The 23,374-nt window shown below is 52.2% G+C and overlaps 2 protein-coding genes across 9 annotated transcripts in view; one reads left to right on the top strand and one right to left on the bottom strand.

Annotated features, from left to right (window-relative positions):
* The first annotated feature begins 282 nt into the window (after positions 1–282).
* Ckm (creatine kinase, M-type) lies at positions 283–10,531 on the top strand. Of its 3 annotated transcripts, none has more exons than NM_012530.2 (8): positions 283–359; positions 3,611–3,822; positions 4,346–4,500; positions 4,952–5,084; positions 6,352–6,523; positions 7,889–8,012; positions 8,689–8,878; positions 10,157–10,531. In NM_012530.2, the coding sequence occupies exons 2-8, from the start codon at positions 3,630–3,632 to the stop codon at positions 10,333–10,335; spliced, it is 1,146 nt and encodes a 381-aa protein (NP_036662.1). In that variant the 5' UTR covers positions 283–359; positions 3,611–3,629; the 3' UTR covers positions 10,336–10,531. The 3 variants fall into 3 exon arrangements, with proteins under 3 accessions (NP_036662.1, XP_087468792.1, XP_087468830.1); XM_087612666.1 differs by having other exon boundaries at positions 307–359; positions 4,952–5,432; positions 5,635–6,523; XM_087612704.1 differs by lacking the exon at positions 3,611–3,822 and having other exon boundaries at positions 307–359; positions 4,952–5,432; positions 5,635–6,523.
* Positions 10,532–14,137: 3,606 nt separating this feature from the next.
* Mark4 (microtubule affinity regulating kinase 4) overlaps positions 14,138–23,374 on the bottom strand; it is a 33,484-nt gene continuing 24,247 nt past the window's right edge. For 2 of the 6 annotated variants that reach the window (XM_087589096.1, XM_087589109.1), the window contains exons 13-18: positions 22,251–22,468; positions 20,929–21,032; positions 18,232–18,510; positions 18,019–18,098; positions 17,023–17,067; positions 14,138–15,452 (exon numbers count right to left, since the gene is read on the bottom strand). In XM_087589096.1, coding sequence (XP_087445222.1) covers positions 15,388–15,452; positions 17,023–17,067; positions 18,019–18,098; positions 18,232–18,510; positions 20,929–21,032; positions 22,251–22,468 — 791 coding nt within the window. In that variant the 3' untranslated portion in view covers positions 14,138–15,387. 6 annotated transcript variants of the gene reach the window in all.

The following is a 23,374-nucleotide window of genomic DNA, read 5'->3' on the forward strand; positions in this document are numbered from 1 at the left end:
TTATTACGTGCCTGGGACACCCAGAGTATTACTGACCCATGTTCCCGGCGGGGGGCCAGCTGTCCCCCGCCAGCTAGACTCAGCACTTGGTCTGGGAACCAGTGAGCTAGTCAGCCCCTGGGGCAGCCCATACAAGGCCATGGGGCTGGGCAAGCAGCACGCCTGGTTTCGGAGTGGGCACGGTGCCTGGGCAATGAGCTGAAAGCTCAGCTGCCCTCAGGGGCCCCTCCCTGGGGACAGCCCCTCCTGGCCAGTCACACCCTGCAGGCTCCTCTATATAACCCAGGGGCTGCAGGGGCTGCCCCCGGGTCACCACCACCTCCACAGCAAAGACAGACACTCAGGAGCCAGCCAGCCAGGTAGGGCCTGAGAGGAGTCACGGGGTGGGGGTAAGGGTGGGGTGCAGGCATACAAGGGTCCTCTCACCGGGTCGTGTTATGGTTGTGGATTTTGCAGCAGAAGTTGTGGGGACAAATGCCTGAGCCACCTAGGCATCAGTAGCAGCCAAGTGTCCCTTCCTTGCAAGGTAGGGTGGGCTGGGACTTTGTTCAGCAGAGTCAACTGTCCCCATACAGACAGCTGTCTCACTGGCATCTGTCAGTGGCCCTTTAACTTTGTAAGCATGTGGGTCTGTGTTGTATCTCTGTGACCTTGTGTCTCATTGTTCTGGACTTTCTCTCCTCTCCTCTCCTCTTCTCTCTCTCTCTCTCTCTCTCTCTCTCTCTCTCTCTCTCTCTCGTTGTCAAATTTTAAGAATTATTACATTTCGTTTTGTGTGTGGAGTTGGGGGTAGACAATGTCACAGTGCACACGGGGCAGAGGTCACAGGACCACTTTGACCCTCTCGTGTGAGACTTGGGGACTCGCACCTTTACCTGATGAACTGTCTTGCAGGCTCTCCTTTGAGTCCTCTGACTGATTCTGGGATCTTGAAGGGTTGGGGCTACATGACTCAGTTTACCTGAGATCCTAGAGAATTTGTGATGAGTTCGGGGACTTGGAGGCTCTTTCTGCTTCTGCGTCCTGCTTGCCTCAGTGTCCTGTCTCCTGGGGTGCCACCAGTCTTGGAGGGGGGAGGACACAGAACCTTCTAAAGGGAGAGATCTGGGTTGGAAGCCCAGGGTGTCCTTGAGCCTTAGGGCCTGGCCGTGTGTCCTCCTGGCCACCCTAGCCCACCTGTCCCTATGCTGACTTAGTGCAAGGCGAGCCAGCAAGAAGGGAGGGACAGGTGGCAGTGGGGGGTGAGGAGCATCTAAAAATAGCCACAAAGTAGCAGCTTCAAGAGCTTTGGGTCTCTGTCCCGCCCCACCCTCTTCTCTCAGCTTGGTCCAGTCCTGATGGAGGCACAGTGCCCCACCCCCAACACACAGTCAGCGCTTCAGGGGTCTACTCGATAAAAGTAATAAAGAAAAACAATAGTAATAAAATACACATGATAGAACTGGAGAGGTGACTGGGGCAGCTTAGGGCTTGGCTCAAGCTACACACCCTCTCTCTCTCTCTCTCTCTCTATATATATATATATATATATATAGATAGATAGATAGATAGATAGTGGGTTTCGATGGCCAGCCAGTCTAGCTCCAGGCCTGTGAGAGACCCTGCCTCAAAATAAAATAAAATATATAAAATAACAATGTTGCAGCACCTGAGGTCATCCTTTGCCACCACTGGAGTGTGCACACGTGTGCACATACACGAACCCACACGTACAAATGAGAGCATTAGCTGTCAGAATCCCTGCTGCAACCATGCTCATCAGGCATGGGCTGGAACTCAGGGATCTGCCCATCCCTCGGGGAAGCTTCAGTGTCACAGATACAAAGTCAGAGAAGCCCAGCCACAGCCTGGGGCCACAGAGCAGTGAGTGACTTAGGAGAGATGTGGGCCCTGTACACAGCCAGAGGTGGAGGGATTGGGAGCAGTGGCTAAAGCCTCCGGTCCTAATGTAGCAGGTACCTGAACGGATTTGGAGCAGAATCTTAGTGGAGCCTTTAATCCCTTTTCTCACATGTGCACATATAATCTTTACCAGGGTCCTCACTCAGAGCTTGTCGGAGTTCATTTTCTTTTTCTTTCTTTCTTTCTTTCTTTCTTTCTTTCTTTCTTTCTTTCTTTAAATAATTATTTATTATGTATACAACATTCTCCCTGCATGTATGCTTGCATGCCAGAAGAGGGCATCGGATCCCATTACAGGTGGTTGTGAGCCACCATGTGGTTGCTGGGAATTGAACTCAGGACCTCTGGAAGAGCAGTCAGCGCTCTTAACCTCTGAGCCATCCCTCCAGCCCCGGAGTTCATTTTCAATTGGCCTGTGACAAACACCATGACCAAAGACAACTTTAAAAAGAGAAAGCATGGGGTTGGGGATTTAGCTCAGTGGTAGAGCGCTTGCCTAAGAAGCGCAAGGCCCTGAGTTCAGTCTCCAGCTCCGAAAAAAAGAACAAAAAAAAAAAAAAAAAAGAGAGAGAGAGAGAGAGAGAAAGCGTTAATTCGGGGCTTACGGTTCCGGAGTGGCAGGCGGGTGGGCATGGTGCTGGAGCAGCAGCCGAGACCTCACATCTTTATCAACAACCAAGAGGCAGTGAGAGTTACTTGGGCATGGGGTGGATTTTTGAAACCTCAAAGCCCACAAGCAGTGACATGTCTCCTCCAACAAGGCCACACCTTCTAATCCTTCCCAGACAGTTCCACAGACTAGGGGTCCAAACAGTCAATGAAGTGAGTCTGTGAGGCCATTTTCATTCAAACCACCACAGACCCAAGAACAACAGCTGAATAAAATATCCATGTCATGTGCCAGGCACTGGCCAACGAGCCTTACCTGTCTTTAAACCCAGGAGGTAAGCACTGCCTCTGTGCATCTCCACTTTACAGAGAAGTAAACAGAGAAGTCAAACAGGTTCCTCAGAGACACACAGCTTAGTTTAAGTAACAAAGCCGAAATTCGAACCCAGACCCTCTGATTCCAGATCCTTGACTTCTTTTATTAATCTTATTGTTAATTTCTGGAGGCAGGGTTTCTGTAGCCCAGGCTAGCCTTGAGTTCACTGCAATCCTCCTGCCTCAGTTTCAGAGTGTTCGAATTACAAACATGGACCACCATGCCCAGCCGAGGCCTATATTCGGTTCCTCTGGGTTGAGATGGAGAATCCTGTAGCTCGGGTTGGCCCCCAGCTCTCTACGTAACTGAAGATGACCTCGAACTTTTGATACTCTGAGAGCTGGGATGACAGGCATGAGCAGACACACCCAGACTTGCTGGGCACCAAACCCAGGGTTCTAAACTTGCTGGGCAGGCCAATGGAGCCCAGCCCCTGTCCCGTTTTTTTGTTTTTGTTTTTGTTTTTTTTAAATGTGGACTGTCCTTTCTGACTTTAGACAAAAGGTTTTGCCGTCCTTTCCCAGCTAGAGAGACTGGATCCCCAGCAGGGTCACATAGCCAGGATGTGTCCACATCAGGCAACTTGGGCTCCTGATATTTCCTCACAAGGCTAGAGTTCACAGAAGGGGACCCCCCCCTTGTTTCAAGTCCACGGTCCGACGGACTGTAAGCCCCCAGCAACTGGGTTCTTGGGTCTGAGCTCAGCATCCTGTCTGATCGCAGGGTCCCAAAGGCCGTCACCATGCCGTTCGGCAACACCCACAACAAGTTCAAGCTGAACTACAAGTCGCAGGAGGAGTACCCAGACCTCAGCAAACACAACAACCACATGGCCAAGGTGCTGACTCCTGACCTCTACAATAAGCTTCGAGACAAGGAGACCCCATCCGGCTTCACTCTGGACGATGTCATCCAGACTGGGGTGGACAACCCGGGTGAGCCTGCAGCAGGACAGACAGACCAAAGGATTGGAGACCACTGGGCAGACAGATATCTGCCTGTTCCTGGGAGCCTCAGCTCCTTCCCCTCTCTACCTCTCTCTCCCTCTCTCTCCTTGAAAGATATGAAGATATCTAGAAACTCCTCCCTGCATGATAGGCAGGGGCTCTACCACTGAGCCACGCCCCCAGCCCCTCACTGGGGGATTCTAGGCAGGGGCTCTACCACTGAGCCACGCCCCCAGCCCCTCACTGGGGGATTCTAGGCAGGGGCTCTACCACTGAGCCACGCCCCCAGCCCCTCACTGGGGGATTCTAGGCAGGGGCTATACTTCTGAGTTTGCAGTCCGAGTCCTCTGTGGAAGTGGATTGTTTGAGTACCTGCTACAATTTGGGGTCTCCAAGGAGCTCTAATATTTTTGGCCCTGTTTACCTGGTCCCTGAAATGACCCTTTCCCCCATACTGAACACCTTCCTCCATCACAAACCTTCTAGTGCTGAACTTAGCCCCTCCCCACAGGTCACCCTTTCATCATGACGGTCGGCTGTGTGGCCGGCGATGAGGAGTCCTACACTGTTTTCAAGGACCTGTTTGACCCCATCATCCAGGACCGCCATGGTGGCTTCAAACCCACAGACAAGCATAAGACCGACCTCAACCACGAGAACCTCAAGGTTACTTGAGGTTACCCCAGGGGCAGGTGGTGGAGAGCAGAGAAGGCAGAGTCGCAGAGTAGACATGGGGATATGGGGAGACAGAGAAGACCCTTGAGACAGGATGAGATTTTTGAGTGTCCTGAGGACAGGTGGTGGGCAGTGGGTAGGGCGCAGGAAGAGCTCAGTACTAACATGGAGAATCTGGGGAAGATCCGAAAGCCTCTGGGGAGATCCTAGAAGACCTGGGGCAGATCCAGGAAGAAGTGGGCAGAACCCTCCAAGAGGACATGAGGGACACCTAGGAGGACGAGGGAGTCCCAGGAGGAAGTTAGGAGACCCCAGAGGACATGAGGGGATACTCAGGAGGATTGGGGAGACCCTGAAAGAGCTGCAGTGAGAATCTTGGAAGATCTGGAGTGAGACCGGGGATGGCCAGGACTTCCTTCCCTGATACCCCAGTGCTCCCCAGGGTGGAGACGATCTGGACCCCAACTATGTGCTGAGCAGCCGCGTGCGCACTGGCCGCAGCATCAAGGGCTACACTCTGCCCCCGCACTGCTCCCGCGGAGAGCGCCGTGCTGTAGAGAAGCTGTCCGTGGAAGGTGAGATCCCAACCGCTGCACCGGGTTCAAGTTCCGGTTCCACCGGAGTTGGCCTTGGCATAAGAAGAATGGCTGCATTACCTGTGCTGTGCTGGAGGGTGGGGGGTCGGAGGGTCATAGCACACTGAGGCAACCTGGGAAGCCCTGCACTCAGCTGCCCCAAGATCTTCACACCCATTGCTGTCTCATTCACCGATTCATTGATTCAGTAAACATTACTCTGAGTGGGAAGCTGAGATATCTCAGGTGAGGTGACACAGCCACGAATCAGGTGAGTGTGGCAGAGAACTGACAGAGGGTTATTTCTGTTAGTTGGCCTGAGCCTGGCACCCTATACTTGTAATCCCAGTACCTGGAAGGCTGAGACAGGAGGATCACCAAGAATTGAAGGGCCAGCCTTTAATCATATCCTCAAAAACAAGGAAAGAAAACAGACAATAACAGATGTTCCTAATGGCTGCAAATTTCTCTTTCTTTTCTTCCATTGAGACAGAGACTCCGTATGTAGCCTAGGCTGTCTGTCCTCCAACTAGTGATCCTCCTGTCTCAGCCTCCCAAATGCTGGGATTACAAGTATGTGCCCTTGGCTAATACAAGGTGTAAATTCTACAGTGGACAGTGGTTAATCTTTCAGAGGTAGGGAGTTGGGGGTTTTTGTTCTGGTTTTGTTTTGTCTTTCGGGGTTTTGTTTGTTTGTTTTTATTTTTTATTTTTTGCAGCATCTCTCTACATAGCCCTGGCTGCCCTAGACTCACTGTGTCGATCGAGCTGGTCTCAAAGTTAAAGAGATCCACTTGCCTCTGCCTCTGATCCCTGTAGTGGTCAATCTTTTTTTTTTTTTTTCGGAGCTGGGGATCGAACCCAGGGCCTTGCGCTTGCTAGGCAAGTGCTCTACCACTGAGCTAAATTCCCAACCTCTGTAGTGGTCAATCTTAAGCCCTCCATAATTATGTCACGCATAGTGAGTTTGAGGCCAGCCTAGGCTACATGATAGGACCCAGTCTTGGTCCAGGAATCACACACTCTTGAGGGTGCACTTGGGGGAGGGTCTGCTTTATGTCCTTGGATGACATGGGGTCACAGAAGGGGGTCTCAGTAAAAGCTGGGAACGGGTCATGTGTTTGGGTTTAGACTTGGAGTTGTAGGTGGTTTGGAGACCTCTTTGATGTCTGGGTTCACAGTGTTAGGGCAAAATGGTGTGGGGTCCTCCAGCCTTGACACCTCAGTGGAAGTGAGGCTGCTGACTGCTCTCCTTGTGGCCCTTCAGCTCTCAACAGCCTGACAGGCGAGTTCAAGGGCAAATACTACCCTCTGAAGAGCATGACAGAGCAGGAGCAGCAGCAGCTCATTGATGACCACTTCCTGTTTGACAAGCCCGTGTCACCTCTGCTGCTGGCCTCAGGCATGGCCCGAGACTGGCCCGACGCCCGTGGCATCTGGTGAGTCTCTCCTTTTCCCAGCTCCTCCGGCTTCTTTCTGGCCCTCTGACCCTTCAATTGCAGGGGACAATGATCTTGCCTTCAAACCTTGCCTATCCTTGGTCAGGCATCATAGGTTAGGAAACTTGGACCAAAGAAGTAGAGTGAAATTACATTAGCCAGGACTATTGGCACAGGACTGGCAGGAGGTCCCAAGGTCGGGGCCAACCAGACTACAGTGAGTCTGAGGTCAGCTTGGTCTCAAAGTAAGAACTGAAAAGAGAGCTGGGGTGGGGCAAGGCTCAGTGGTAGAGCCCCTGCCTAGAATCCCCCTGTGAGGGGATGGGGTGTGGCTCAACTGTAGAGAATCTCCCTGGCATGCATAGTACTCAGATTTAATCCTTACTATGGTAAATAAAATAAAATAGAACATTTATATTCCCTGAATTCAAATTCCAGCTATCACTAGGAGTATGGCCATACATCCCTGTATATCAGCTACTCGGGAGGCCTAAGGCAGGAGGGGTCCTTGATGGCAGGAACCACTCTGGTCAACAAAGGCCATCTTTATAAAATCCATTGTACAAGGCCAGGTGGTGGTGGCACACACATTTGATCTCAGCAGTCAGGATGCAGAAGCAGATGGATCTCTGAGTTTGAGGCCAGCCTGGTCTGCAGAGTGAGTTCCAGGATAGCCTGGGCTACACGGAGGAACTCTGTCCTGGAAACAACAACAAAATGCATCGTACAAAAAATACATATATGAAAATACAACAACAACAATGACAACAATAGTAATAGTAAAATAAATAAATAATAAATAAATAGATACTAAATCAGCTAGGCTGGTGGGTGGTGCATGCCTGCATTCATTATACTGCAGAGACCGAGGCAGGAGGATTACCACTTCAATGGCAGCCAAGGAATGCCCCCTCTTTCTGAATAAAAAAATCATTAAAATTGTTATATTAATGATAATTAAAAAAAACTGAACATGGTTGAACTCTGAGAACTCTGGGTTGCAAATCCGAATGGATAATCTTGGAATCCAAATGGATAAAACGTTGTCTGTAGGACCTGTGGTCACAGGAGGTAACAAGGCCACTGTACCCCAAACTGACCTCAAACTCAAGATCTTCCTTCTTCTGGGTGCCAGGGCCACAGGCCAGTGCTTGCAAGGGGAAGAGGGAAGCTAAGCCTGAAGGTTTTGAGGGACTTGGGCACATGAAAGTCCTTATTCTCTCTGGTCTGGAGTTTTGCAGAGTTGTGACTGGGAAGCCGGTGTGCCGGAGTCTGTCCATAAAGGCTATGGACAAAGTCATGCGTTTACTTTCTTGGGCCATGGGGCTCCTGCTGACTTCTTGGCCTTGGGTCACTCCTTCTTAGGCACAACGACAACAAAAGCTTCCTGGTGTGGGTGAATGAGGAGGACCACCTTCGCGTGATCTCCATGGAGAAAGGAGGCAATATGAAGGAAGTTTTCCGCCGCTTCTGCGTGGGCCTGCAGAAGGTGGGTGTCTGCGTCTCACTGCTGATTCCTGTGTCCTGATTGCAACACCATGTTGTAAGGCCAAGCTTCTTCCAGAACCCAGCCCTGCCCTTCCAAACTCACCACACCCAGTTCCCAAGACTCCTCCCCTTCCACACTGACCAAGCCCCCAATCTCTGCCTCTTACACACTCACACACATGCGCATATACATGCATACACACTCATTCACGCACATGCATACAGACTCACACATATGCACACGCATGCATACACACTCATACACATATGAACACACATTCATACACACTCATACACACACGAACACACGCATGCATACACTCATACACGCACATGCATACAGACTCACACATATGCACACACACTCATACACACATGAACACACACAGCAAGCTCTGCCTTTTCTGACTTCACTCCCTAAGAGGGTCCTGACCATTCCCCCACCCTCACCCACTAACCCACCCTCACTTCCAATCCCCGCCCTAGCCTAAGCTTACCTTTCCGAACCCACCCGGATGCATTTTCCAAGCCCTATTCCCATCCCCAGGGTCGGAAACCAGCCCCATCTTTGCCATTGGGAGCCCCACCCCCACCTACGTCCTAACACCTGGCCCCTCAGAACCTCCCTGGCAGACTGCATTTGGAACCCAACTCCTGGTGCCCTCTCCCCTTCTCAGATTGAGGAGATCTTCAAGAAGGCTGGTCACCCCTTCATGTGGAACGAGCACCTGGGCTACGTGCTCACCTGCCCCTCCAACCTGGGCACCGGGCTGCGCGGAGGCGTGCACGTGAAGCTGGCGAACCTGAGCAAGCACCCCAAGTTTGAGGAGATTCTCACCCGCCTTCGTCTGCAGAAGCGCGGCACAGGTGCGTCCCGCCCTGCCCCGCAGCGTCCGTCCGGGGAGGGCTCTAAAGAGGAGGGGTGTCCCTGCAAGTTCCGGGGTCAAGACTAGTTGATGTGTGTTTTACATACATCCCCGATCCTCCACTGGCTCCTCAGAGTCTCCAACTGTAAATGGAATACGGCCATTCCATTCTGCAGGCTGCCACTCTCCCCCCCCCCGCCCCCCCGGAGCTGAGGACTGAACCCAGGGGCTTGCGCTTGCTAGGCAAGCGCTCTACCACTGAGCTAAATCCCCAACCCCCAGGCTGCCACTCTTAACCATAGTTTTCATTACTGCCTTCTCTCTCTCTCTCTGTCTCTCTCTCTCTCATATTTATATACATATACATACATACACGTAACAGTAAATTATATATAATATGTATAGTTTTGTTTGAGATAGAATGGGTCTCTATGTAGTCCTGAATGTCCCAGGATTCCCTATGTAGATCAAGCTGGCCTCAAACTCAAACTTACAGAGATCCTTCTGCCCTCAAACTCAAACTTACAGAGATCCTTCTGCCTCTGCCTCCTGAGTGCTGGGTTTAAAGTCATATGCCACCATACCCACACCTACTTTTCATTTCATTTCATTTCATTTCTTTTCTTTTCTTTTCTTTTTTCTTTTTTCTTTTTTCTTTCTTTCTTTCTTTCTTTCTTTCTTTCTTTCTCCTCCCTCTCCCCCTTCCTCTCCCCCTCCCCTCCCTTTCCTCCCCTTCCCCCCTCCTTCTCCTTCTTCTTCTCCTCCTCCAGACAGCATTTCTCTGTGTAGCTCTGGCTATCCTGGAACTCACTCTGTAGGCCAGGATGCCCTCGAACTCACAGAAGTCCTCCTGCCTCTGCCTCCCGAGTGCTGGGATTAAATATGTGCACCACCAATGCCTGGTATATATATTTTTTTAAATTAAATTTATCTGTGTGAGAAGGGGCGCTCCCATTTCACTTGTGTGGATGTCAGAGGACAACTTTCCAAAGTCAGTTCTCGCCTTCCACCACGTGGGTCCTAGGAACTAAACCCCGGTCGTCAGGTTTAGCATTAAACTTCTTTACACACTCAGCCATTTCGCTGGCCTGTGCTATCTATAATTTCTTGTTGGACGGTTGAGCAGAGACCTCACCCTAAAGTCCAGGCATGCAGTGTCCAATAGTGAGAACCGGTGACTTGTGAACAGCGACTTTCCGAGGCGTTTGCAGTTGGGCACAAGGCGGTCCCTGCATCTCTGCTCTTGTTCAATGCCTCCGTGATGTCTGCTCCCGCGCAGGTGGCGTGGACACCGCTGCGGTGGGCGCCGTGTTCGACATCTCCAACGCCGATCGGCTGGGCTCTTCCGAGGTCGAACAGGTGCAGCTGGTGGTGGATGGCGTAAAGCTTATGGTGGAGATGGAGAAGAAGCTGGAAAAAGGCCAGTCCATCGACGACATGATCCCTGCGCAGAAGTAGGCGCCGCACAGAGCGCACCAGTCAGCGGCTTGCAGCTGGAGCCCCGCCCCCTGGAAGTCCAACCAACCGACTTTGCCCTCTGGGTTCTGGCCAATGAGAACCTGCCTCTCCGGGGCCCCGCCCGCCTGCTGGAACTCCTGCACTTGGGCGCTGCTTCCCCACGCCCTGCCTTAAATAAAAGTCCGTGGTGGTCTTAGCTTTGAGTGTACCAGCTACTGAGGGAGGGGTACCGGGGACTTCTCTCTTATGCGTCTCACTCGGCGGTCTGTCTGTTCTGTCTTCAGTCCTCTTTAGCTGCCGGGTTATTGCTGTTTTGAGACAGCCGCTCCTGTAACCGAGGATGGCCCTCAATTCCCTATGTAGCTGAGGATAGCCTTGAATTTCTAGTCCTTCTGCTTCCGCTTTCCAAGTTCTGGGATTAGAGGTGTGCGCCACCATGCTCCGCACAGATATGCACAGGTACACACACGTGTGACAGGCTAGAGGAGGGCTGTGGGTGTCTTCCTCTGTTGCTCTCAATTAATAATAATAATAATGATTATTATTATTATTATTATTATTATTATTATTATTATTATTATTTTACTGTGCACCCTGGCTGTCCTAGAACTTACTATGTAGACCAAGCTGGTCTCCAACTCATAGAGATCCACCTACTTCTGCCTACTGAATGCAGAGTCTAAGGGCGCGTGCTACCTCACCTGGCATCCACCTGTTTTGGGACAGTCTCTTCGCTGAACTTGACGCTCATTGTCTCAGCTCAGTGGAGGAACATCCAGGTCCCAGGGCCAGCCTGTTTCTGTCCACATGCTGGGGTCACAGGTGCACACAGCCATGCCTGGCATTTACTTGTATACCAACGACCCAAACTTGAGTTCTCTTGCTTGCATACAACAGGGCTGTCATCCACTCAGCCATCTCCCTTACCCCTTGTTAAACATGGGCTACCCTTATGTATTTTAGGTTGTCCTCAATCATTCTATGTAGCCCAGGCTGGCCTCAAACTTGCATTAGCCTCCCCAATCCTGGGATAGCAGGCGGATCCACCATGCCCAGCTTAGCTGGCAGTCGGTGGAGGCAGCTTCACCAAGTGAAAGACGGACCCTGCACTAACCTGATGTGTGTGGTCCCAGAACCTATGTCAAGGCAGAAGAGCCATCTCTCAAATCTGAGCTGCCTAATTTTAAAAATAGGCCACCGTTCCCATCTGTAGTTGGTGATCCTTCAAAGTCAGGGTCTCACGAAGCCCAGGTTGGCCCTCAAATACTATATAGCCAAGAAAAACCTTGAGGTTTTTTTTGTTTGTTTTTGTTTTTTTTTTTTTTTTGAAGACAGAGTCTCTCTACACAGCCGCTGTGGTCCTGGAAGCACTATGTTTAGGCTAGCCTTGAACTCACAGAGATCTGCCATTTTTGCCTCCTAAGTGCTGGGATTAAGTGCATGTGCCACCACACCTGTTTCTGACCATTTGGCGTTCATCTGGTGAATGCTGGGATTACAGATGTGTGCCACTGTGCCTGTGCTGGGGACCTAAACCAGGGCCTCCTGCATGCCAGGCTAGCCCTCCACCAAGTGAGCTTTGGATCTCTTGCTCTCCTTCCCAGCCACTCCCACGTTTGCTCCGTGTCTTTGCCAGTTTCTGCTTCCAGATGGATCACATGGGCTGGGCCATCACCAGGAAGGGATTAATTAGGGTTGGAGTCTTCTGTCCCGGGAAGGAGCCAGAGGGTGTGGGGGCTAGTTTTTGAGAGAGCAGTATGTAATGAGCCAATTACTGCCAGGTATGGAGGCTCACCCTCCCCGCTTAGCCTTAGCCTCAGCACTCAGGAGGCAGGTGCAGCTGGATCTCTGTGAGCTTAAGGCTAGCCCAGTCTACAAAGTGAGTGCCCTATATCTATAATCCAAGAACATGGGAGAATGCATGATTGGCAGTTCAAGGCCAGCCTTGGCTACATAGAGATCAGACGGGGCTATATGAAAACAAACCCAGGCACCATGACAAGTTTCTGTAACTGTGGCGAGGAGTTACGGTCAATGGGCCAGCAGAGAGAATATGGGTACACAGAAACCATCTCAACTGTCTCCACTCAAATCGTGAATCGTCAGAGGTGGGGACAGCAGCAACCTGTAACCCCGGCTCTCAGGAGGCTGAGGCAGGATAGTCAGAGACAAGCAGCAAGACCAGGTCTTAAAGATGGCTCAGTAGTTAGGTACACTTGCTGACCCAGCAGAGGACACGGGTTCAGTCCAGCACTCAAATCACAGCTCAAAGCTTTCTGGTACTCCAGCCCGAGGAGCCAACACCCTTGTCTGGCCTCCAGGGGCACCTGCATGCACAGAGCAGAAAAAACCCCAACCAACCAACCAGACTACCCACAGAGACACACAAAATAATAAATCTTCAAAAATCAAATGAAGTCATTAGAGGTCGAGAAGTTTATGTCCTGCTTTCAGTTTAACTGAGGTGCAGGGTTGTCCCCAAGAGCTTGCAGGATGACTAAGATAGATGTCAGGTGACAAAGGTGACTTGTCAGATACTGGGCACCCCTGTTTGAAGAAATCACTGCTGGTCCCAGCCCCACTTACAGCCATTACTTCAGATAGAGACTCAGAAAATGTAATCACCGTTGGTACCACAACTCCGGAGCTCCGCCCCATCCACCTGCTGCTAACCTGCCCCACCCCCTTCCTCTAGCCACCAAGCACTCATCCACTTGTTCTTTTGTTTGTTCCAGACAGGGTTTCTCTGTGTAGCCCTGGCTGTCCTAGAACTCGCTCTGTACCATCAGGCTGGCCTCAAACTCACAGGGATCCCCCTGCCTCTGCCTCCTGGGTGCTGGGATTAAAGGCGTGTGCCACCACTGCCTGCCATACCATGACTCCCTACTATCCAGCCAGCCCTCTTCTGGGATGCAGGTCCCACGAAGACAGGGCTGGGGCTGTCCTTACAGAGAATATTGTTTGCAAGTTCAAAGCTAGCCTGGGCTACAAAATGGTATGTGCCTGGTGCTTTCAAGAGTCTAAAGTCAGGCAGGTGGACGTCTGATGGGGCGAACCCAAAGCCTGCTCAGACTCTGTTCATAGCTGGTATGTTTCTATAGAAACAGTTTTTGAGGAGATGGCCATTTGTACTGGCTGGTTTTATGTGTCAACTTGACACAAGCTGGAGTTATCACAGAGAAAGGAGCCTCCCTTGAGAAAATGACTCCATGAGACCCATCTGTAAGGCATTTTCTCAACTAGTGATCAAGGCAGGAGGGCCCAGCCCATTGTGGGTGGTGCCATCCCTGGGCTGGTGGTCTTGGGTTCTGTAAGAAAGCTGAGCAAGCCAGCTGGGGAAGCAAGGCAGTAAGTAGCATCCCCCACGGCCTCAGCATCAGCTCCTGCTTCCTGCCCTGCTTGAGTTCCAGTCCTGACTTCCTTTGGTGATGAACAGCAATGTGGAAGTGTGAGCTGAATAAACCCTTTCCTCCCCAACTTGCTTCTTGGTCCTGCCGTTTGTGCAGGACTAGAAACCCTGACTAAGACACCGTTTCATGTATCTCAGGGCAGCCTCAGACGATATATATCCCAGCATGGCCCTGATCCTTCCTCTACTTCCTGTATGCTGGGATCACAGGCCGGAGGCACAAACGGTTTTTGCGGAAGTAGGAACCCCTCCACCAGGCAAGCACTGTACCAACGTTGCCACAGCCATAAACCATGGAATTTCTTCCTGAACCCTTAATTCTTTCCCCTGGGCCCTCCAGGGTTCTGGTCATCTCCAGCCCCTTTCCCATAGATGGGCTCTGTACGTCTCGTGTCCAGAACTGGGCCTAGTGTGGCGTCGGCACCAGTCATTGATTGTTTATTGAATACATGTATTATTGGAATAGGAAGAGGCTCTGGGTCCAGTGTAATACGGCAGAGGGGAGTAAGTGGCCAAGAGGAGGGTGTCACAGAAGGCTGGGGCCTCACGGAAGAGGCCGAATTCTGTTTTGCCCTCTTCCATGATCATCCTGGACCCACCCTCCAACCCCACTGTTCCCATTCTGCAGATGAGATAACGGAGGCTCAGCAAGCAGAACCACAGGTTGGGGTCAAGTCCCCAGCTCCCTGCTCACCTGCAGGCCAAGGGCTGGGAAGGAAGACCCCAGGTCGGCCAGGGGGTTGGGGGCTGGAGGGACTCCTACTGTTTATTGAGTAACAGGCTGCAGGTGAGGAGCTGACAGAAGGGGGGGCAATAACTTAAAAACTTGAGGCGACAGCGGTAGCTCCCCGAGAGACCTCTGCAGAGGGACAGGAGTATATACACGGATTTGTACAAAGTGCCCCGCGCCAGCCTGGGGCATGAAGGAGGTTCGAGCATAAGGAGGAGGGAGGGGAAGGTTTCTGCCTGTGACCCCCAACTCCCTGAACCCCCCGAGTTCTGTCTCCAGTCATTATGCCTGGAAGTTCTCCCCAAATGGGAGAATTTCCTCAGTTTCCCTTCTCACTCCTGTCCCCAAAGTCTCCTCAAGTGCCCTGCAGCAGAGCAAGATGGGGGGGTCCCCACTAGAGGCCCTAGGAGGGTGCCAGCTCCCCCCTGCTGAGCCCTCTTATCGTGTCATGTGTCCCCACACTGTCCACCAATCTAATCCAGGGAAGCTTCAGTCATGATACGGGGAACCCCCTCCTCTGTCCTGTTCCCCTTTTGGGGAAGTGAAAGGAACCAGAGAAAAGAAGGGACCCGGGGTGTGATGGTGGCTGTGGTGGTGATGGTGGTGGTGGTGGTGGTGGTGGTGGTGGCGGTGGCGGTGGCTCAGAGTTCGAGGTCGTTGGAAATGCGGGTGACAAGGGTTCGGAAGGCCAGGGCGGTGCCCGCCACGCGGCGGAAGAGGACGCCCCTGAGGCCGGGCCGGGGCAGCTGGCACACCTCTACTTCGAAATGGGACAGGGGCTCGGGCCCGCCCGCACCCCCGTGCAGGCAGGCCAGCAGGAACGGCTGCGGCTGGCGGCACCGGCAGCGGGCGGCCGCTGTGGCCTGTCGCAGGGCAGCCATCAGGGCCTCAGGAGGTCGAGAGCTGGTCAGTTTCACACTCCAGGGGAATCTGAGCAGCCTGGGGGCGGTTTCCGCTTTATCCCAAGGTAGATGGCAACTGAGGAGGGGACAGCAGGGATCAGATAGGGTGGAGGAAGTGCATGCACCCGTACCCCACCACCTGCACAGGGACCCAAAAAGTGCTACTTGGGACTGCCTTCTCAGCTTCCCTTGCAGCTATCCCCCTCCCCATTCCTCCTCACCCCTGCCCCATCTGTGGGCATAAAGGACTAGAGAGATCCTTCCCAGGACCACATCAGCAACAGCACAGGCCAAATAGAAGAAAGTGGGCCACTAAAGGGCAGAGCTGTAAGAAAAGGATTCAGATGACAAACGACCCAGTCACCCTAGCTCTGTCCCATGTTTTTTGGGGAGGGAGTTTGTGTGGATGTGATGATCTCCCTAGAGCGGCTGAGCCTGTGTCCTAATAGAGCAAATTTCCCTAAGGGACCAAGAGCCTCACTTAGTCCAAGGGCTCTCTCTAGGATCAACAGGGTCAACTCACTATGTAGACCAGGCTGGTCTGGAACTCACAGAGATCTGCTTGCCTGCTTCTGCCTCTACGTAGCCCAGGCTTGCCTCAGCCTCCCTGGCCAGGACATGGCATCCCTGGTGTCTTATAGCAAAGAAGAGCTCTTCATCTCTCTTTCATTTGGAACAGTTAATGCTTTGACTAATAAATGTATGTCAGGTATGAGCACATGACCAAAGCTGACCAATCAGAGCCCTGAACTATTCTGATCACAGGCATTGGTTTAGATATGGATATGTGACCTACATTTCCCAGGGGATTCTAAACCGGAGAACTAAGCAGGGTAGAGCAAACTGTAACACAGCCAGTAGGGGCCAGAGTTGAGGGTCTCTGGCAAGCTGGCTAAACACTCACCACTGAGCCACGCCCCCAGCTCCTCACTGGGGGATTCTAGGCAGGGGCTCTATAACTGAGCCACACCCCCAGCCCCTCACTGGGGGATTCTAGGCAGGGGCTCCACAACTGAGCCACGCCCCCAGCCCCTCCCTCACTGGGGGATTCTAGGCAGGGGCTCTACCACTGAGCCACGCCCCCAGCCCCTCCCTCGCTGGGGGATTCTAGGCAGGGGCTCTGTACATCACAGCCCTCTTCCCCCTCATCCCAAATCTGAGATAGGATTATTTTACTAATTTGCCTAAGGCTGGCCTTGAGCTCTTTTAGCCTTGGCAGGCTTTGAACCTGCTTTCCTTCAGCCTCAGATCTCCACACAGGACTGGCAGACCTGTGCATCCCGCCAGAGCCAGCTTGGATAAGTTTTCACTACAACGCAGTGACACCTATTTGCTTCTACAGAGGCTACTGCTTCTTTTGGCAGAACCCAGTAGGAGTGACTTTGAAGAGCATTTACACGCGGGCGGGTCCCCGTGGCTAGGTTCGCCCACACCTCGAGTCAATGAATAAGAAGTGCTACAGGCATGGGAGGAACGCTGGGCAGCGGGCAGGACAGGGCTCAAATCACTGACAGCTATGGGAAGGTGCGCAATGTAGCAGAAATGAGTCTCAGTACAGGTGAAAAGGTTCTAGAATATTCCACCATGTTATGTTTAGAGCACCAGACAGGGTGTGCAGAGGCAGGCAGGGTGAGACCCTCACTCACCTTGTGACCTCAGGTCCCCCGATTCTCTCAGGTTCGTCTGTGACCCTAGCAGAGTGGGGAAGGAACAAAATGTAAATCTGGGCCTTAGCAACCCCCTCCCCCTCCCCACTGCCATGACTCTAGGCAGCCCCCGCTGCAGCTCCGCTCTCCCAACAGAGCTGTAGTCCGGATTTGATCCCTTCCATCCAGAGTGCGGTCCAGACAGAAATGGTTAGTGCAGGTTGGAGGAGAGATACTGAAGGATTGGAAGATGAGAAAAGGGGCAGGCAGACACACCTACACAGAAAAGGCACCAACACTCCCACATAGGCAGACGCATCCAGTGACGGAGGGGTCTTCAACTGCTGAGCCACGCCCCAGCCCCTCTCTGGGAGATCCTAGGCCTGGGATTTACAGCTGAGCCACGCCCTTCCCTTCCTCAGACACTCTGTCTGCTTTACTCTTTTTGAAAAATTCTTTCCATATCCTTCCTGCCTAGCCATGACCTTGAGAGCCTCCTGCCTCAGCCTGAGACTGCAGGACTTTTCCCGTTAGTACTCCACTGACTTGTGGCCTACGTCCTCGATTAGAAGGTTGGCTATGTGAGGGTAGACATATTTTACATTTTGCTAGCCATGCTAGGCACACTGAGGCTATCAATGTGTAACAGTCATACCAGATGACAAGTAGATGTCTAAGGAACACACTCAAAAGAATTCCCCACAGCAGTGACCTGAGCTGCCACGGTCACATGTAGGTAGTTTCTGTGGTCCCTGGTTTCGAGGTGCAGAGAAGAACCAGAGACGCTCAATGGTTTGCTCAGCCTCACTTAGTAGAGCTGAAACCTGCTGCACCCGTCTGTAACGGGATATGCTTTTTGACACTCCACAGCCCCTACATGGACGCTGTTCCCACAGGGTCCCTTCCAAGGACACATACATGTAGCACACATGCGTGTTCACAGTCAGACATGCAGAGGACAGGCGGAGCATGGAGAACAGAGGAGATAGGACTTACTGATTTTGGATCCCTGGGGCAGAGAGGCGCCCGAGACACAGCGGTTAGAGTTCTGCCGTTTAGAGGGATCGAGGGTAACCCTGCAGGGTAAGGAGGTGGGAGTGGTGACAGGGGGTGCAGAGGACCAAGAGGTCAGGTGCAGGAGGAGAAGCAGAGAAGAAGGTTAGGCCCTGCCCGTCCACCACCCCATACCCCACATCCGGTGCAGCTCACCTTCGGGTCAGTTTGGAGGTCAGCTTGGTGAAGAGGTTGGTGGTGGGGCGGGGCCGCCCGGAGGGCAGGGGTGCGGCCTCATGGGCCAGCGTGGGTGAGGCCGGGGGTCCATTCTGCACACCCCCGCCACTCCCGCCCCCTGCCCGCCGGTCTCGGACCTGGCCCCCATGGAAGGTGCTGCGGATGGTGGAGCCCCGAGCCAGGCGGCTCCGCTCTCCCGATGGGGGAGCCAGGCTGTGACTGGAGGGTGAGGCAGGGGGCACCCGCGAGGTACCAGAGCTGTGGGCAGAGAAAGACAAGTCAGGGTGGGGCCGGAGGGCTGTCAGAGCATTATGGATCCTTGGAACCTCGAATTGTTTACTGGCTCAGTCTCCAGATTCTCCCATCCAAGTTCTAACCAAACCAGACCGTTTAGCTTCCAAGATGGATTACTTTCAGAGTGACGTGCTATAACACAGACCTCCAATATATACCTTCCCAGATCTCAGAGGCCACTAGGCCTCCCTTAAATCCACCTGTGCTTTCTCTCCTGGTATCCAAACCCTTAGGGCTAGTAGAAGTCATACACATAGCCTTGCAGCTGGAAACTACATTTCCCAGAATGCATTGCTGCAAGAAATCAGGTGGCCAGCCACCATCCAATATGTTGCCCCCTGCACTTTGTACCATTTCTAGGCTTAACTTCAGAGATTGCTGGGAGATTGGCAGCTGGCACAGAGGTCTCAGACCCTGAGCAGGGGTCTGCATGGGCAAGTTCAATGGAACCTGTTCTTGGATTCTGTCACAAAAATCAGAACCTCCATCATTTTGAAGCCATGGCCTTCTCTGCAGCTTCGCCTTGTTCCCTGTCTAGAACGTGAAGATCACATCTTCCAATGCTTACAGACAAGGATTCTAGAATCCTTGCTCTTTCACTCGCTGGCTGTGTAACTTTAGACAAGCTAATTAACTTCTCTGTGCCTCATTTCTGGACTAGGATCTACCCAGAATGCAGTTGCTAGTAATTTAGGCCACTGCTGGACACAGGCCAGCCAGAGGGCAGCTGCTTGATGAAGCATCCTTATTAGTTTTTATTTAGTAACTACTGAACAATTTCCTTATCATTGAATGTCATCTGTGGATTAAACTCTGGGTAAAGGTTGATGAGACCCAGGAAAAGTTAGCATCCGTCCCAGTTAGAGCAGAGAAGCTTGGTGGGGGGCCATGCCTGGACCAGGTGGAGCCGCCTCAAGCTCCCCATTTTCTCCCTTCATATTTTTACGATATTTTTTACGTGCATGGGTGTTTTGCCCACACGTATGGCTGGGATCATGTGTACCTGGTGCCTGAAGGTCAGAAGTGGGCATCGGATGTTCTGGGACTGGACTTGAGAGAGAGAGATGGCAGCCATGTGGGTGCTAGGAATTAAACCTGAGCTGTCTGTAAGAGCAGCCAGTGCTCTTACCCGCTGACCAGCTCCAGCCCGTACCCTTTTATACTAGACAGGGTCTCACATAGCCCCGGTTGGCCTTAAACTTCTGCTCCTCCTGCATTCACCGTCCAGTGCGGCGTTACAGGTACTCCGCACCTCCCCGGCGTAGGACAGGCCAGATCCAAGGCTTTGCGCACGCCAGGTAAGAGGGCTACCAACTTAGCCACCACCCGGAACTCAATGTTTGGGGGAAGAGGGGGTAGTTTGAGACAAGGTTTCTCTGTGTAGCCTTGGATGTCCTGGAACTCACTCTGTAGACCAAGCTGGCCTTGAACTCACAGAGATCCACCTGCCATCACCTCTCAAGTGCTGGAATTCAAAGTGTGTCTCACTACTGCCTGGCTTAAAAATAAAAAGGGTTTCTTGTAGCTCAGGCTAGCCTTAACCTAGCTATGTAATCAAGATTGACCCTGGACTCTGATCCCTTTCCCGGAGCTTGGCGCCATGCCAAGGGATGGCGGGATCACTCATTACCTATGCAATTGCCCCACTGCAGCTGAGAGGTGCTTCCTCCCCAGGCCACCCAGCCCAGATGACGCAGGGCTCTGGGCCTTCTCTAGTTCTAAGTTGCATCATTCAAGGACTCCACTTGGTTCCCAGGCTCACGGGTGGAGGACCCGGCAGCTCCCCTTCCTAGCACCGCTGGCTGGTTGTTACCAGGTAGGAGCACTGTCAGGGACAAGATCTAACCAGGATGGGGTACAGCACATGCTGCAGGGCATATCCACCCTGCCATGTGTCCTCTGTGATCATCAGTGTGTATGTGTGTGTGTGTGTCTGTCTGTGGGAGATGTGTATGTGTGTGTGAGTGTGTGTGTGTACGTATATGTATGTGTTTATGTGTATCTGTGTGTGTGTGTCTGTCTGTGGGAGATGTGTATGTGTGTGTGAGTGTGTGTGTATACATATATGTATGTGTTTATGTGTATGTGCATGTGGAGGTATGTCTGTGTATTTATGTGTGTGTATGTATGTGTATATGTATGTGTATGGAGGTACATGTGGGTGTGTGTATATGTGGGTATGTGTGTGTGCTATGTATATATGTATTATGTATGTGTGTGTGTTATGTGTGTATATAGTGTGTGTATGTGTGTGTTATGTGTGTATGTCTCTGTGTGTGTTATGTGTGTATGTCTGTGTGTGTGTGTGTGTGTGTGTGTGTGTGTGTGTGTGTAGTCACCCCCACCCTCTATGTCCCCTCATCCCAGCCCTGCCTCACATACCTATTTTCTTTGCCATTTGGCAACAAGGACTGGCGCTCGGACCCTGGCCGCTCTGTGCACACGTAGGTGTTTCTTCGGGTCATCATGCTGGGGGGGAGGTTGTTCTGTGGGAGACACACCAAGAGGGGGCAAGAGGTGAGAAGACACCCCTCAGCCTCCCTCCACCCTGCTGCATTCTGCCACAATACACTTTTCTTTTTCTTCCAAAGATTTGTTATTATTTCACTGCACGGGTGTGTGTCTGCATGTGCACCCCTGCATCAGGTGTGTGCTCAGTGCTCCAAGAGGCCAGAGGAGGGCATTAGGTCTCCCGAGACTGGAGTTACAGCCAGTTGTTAGTTACCATGTAAGTACTGAGATTCGAACCCAGGTCCTCTGGAAGAACTGTCAGTGCTCTGAACCTCTGAGTTATTTTTTCATTTTAAAAGATTTGTTTTTATGTGTACTAGTCTTTTGCTTGGAACATATACCTGTGTACCACCTGCATGCATGCAAGAGGCCAGAAGAGGAAGTTGGCTCCCTGGAATTGGAGATATGGACGGTTGCAAGACACCATGTGGGTTCTAGGAACCAAACCCGGATCCTATGCAGGTGCAGCCAGTGCTCTTAACCACTGAGCTCCTGGCTGCTCAGTCCTTCCTGGCTTCTTTGTGTGACACTGGGTCTCATGTATCCCAGGCTGATTTCAAACCAACTATGTAGATGAGAATACAATTCTGATCCTTCTGCCTCTAAAAGAGGTCTGCACACGGCACTGGCACACTGGGCAAGCATCTACCTGCTGAGCCACTCCAATCCTCTTTCCCTTTTCTCCTTTCTCCTCCAGGCTCCCATGGGCTGCTCACAATTGCAATTAACTCCAGCTCCATGGGGGAGGGCACACACCCTTTCCTGGCCTCTTTGGGTACTAGAGGGATGGGCTCTGCCTGGAGCTAAGCTCTCAGCCCGAGGTTAATTCTATAAAGTTAGTAAGAATTCCTTATTCTTCTTTACCTTTTCTAAGGCAGATTTCTCTAGCCCTGGCTGGCCTGGAACCCAAGAGTTTTCTGCTCAGGCTCCTGAGAGCTGGAATTACAGACATGCACTGTGCCTGGCTTGGGGGATGATTTCTGTGGGTTGGGGCAAGCATATGTGTGGGGGAGGGGGAGCGAGTGAGTGCTGTACATGTATGGTGCCCTTTGTGTGTGGTGTAGGCACACGTGTTAAATGCTCGTTAAATAAATGAACTATCACAGGGGCCCAGAGAGTGCTTTGGGGATGAGCGTGGGATCTCAGTAATGGGGTGGGGACAGCATCCATTCCCTCCTGCCCAAGCCACTCACTGGGGTACTAGTGCTGTCCTTCCGCCGCTCGGGGATCTCTGCCTTGTTGGGGTTGTGGGCACTGCTGACCATGGGGCTGGAGGGGGGCAAGCCTCGACTCCCGCTGCCCGCTGCACTGCAGCTTGCTTTCCGACCCGGCAGCCGCTCTTCTTTGAGCTCCGTGTCCCCCGTGCTGGTTGGGCTGCGCTTCGGGTGCAGCGGGGCAGGGGACGGGCCACCTGGTGGAAAAATGGGACCAGTGAGAGCTGGGGTCACTTCCCAATAGCTGCAGTCTCTTCCCAGTCAAGCGTGGTCTATACAGAGAGTGACCAGACAAGCCAGGGCTACACAGTGAGTAACTGTAATGGTCAGTGCTGCCCACAACCTCGAATCACCTGGAGAGTATCAGTGAGGGGCGGTCTAGATTAGGTTGCTTGGGGGCATGCGGGTGTTTGTAAGGGTCAGCTTCACTATGTTAATTGGGGTGAGAAGTCGCACCCCCTGTGGGCAGCACCAATCCCTAGGCTGAATATTGAACTGTATAAGAGCGGGGAAAGTGAGCCTACCACTAATGCCCACTCACCCATGCATTCACTGCTCTGTCTCCTGACTGGATACAATGTGACCAGCTCCTGCAGCTGTGACTTCTCCTCCAGGACAGCAACCCCTGAGCTAAATAAACCCACCCTTTCTTAAACTGCTCTCCTGAATTCTCAGGAACATTCTCCCACAGCAACAGTAAAGAAACTAAGTACTAGACGTCCATGGAAAGCCACTCCCCACATCAGTGTGGAGTTGACAAGAAGGCAGGCTCTCAGCAGCCACATTGTACATGGAGTCCTGTGCCCTAGCTTTTCCAGAGGCCAACCCTTTCTGAGCCTGCCTCAGTATCCAGGTTGTGTGTGAGGCAAGCTCTCAAGCAGTCCAAGCTGTTTGGGTACTAAAGAGTTGGCTCAGTGGACCCAGGTTCAATTCCCAGAACCCACATAGTACCTAGCATCCCTCCCTGGGTGAGTCATTTCCTCTCTAGCCAGCGTATGTGCCAACCTGTCTTCCCAGCACCTGGAAGGCCGAGGCAGGAGGACAATGAATTTGAGGTTGTTCTGAATTATCTCTACTCCACTGCCATAATTATTTATTTCCCT

Source organism: Rattus norvegicus, chromosome 1 (assembly GCF_021556685.1).
Source record: "Rattus norvegicus strain SHRSP/BbbUtx chromosome 1, alternate assembly SHRSP_T2T, whole genome shotgun sequence".
NCBI classification, from domain to species: Eukaryota; Metazoa; Chordata; class Mammalia; order Rodentia; family Muridae; genus Rattus; species Rattus norvegicus.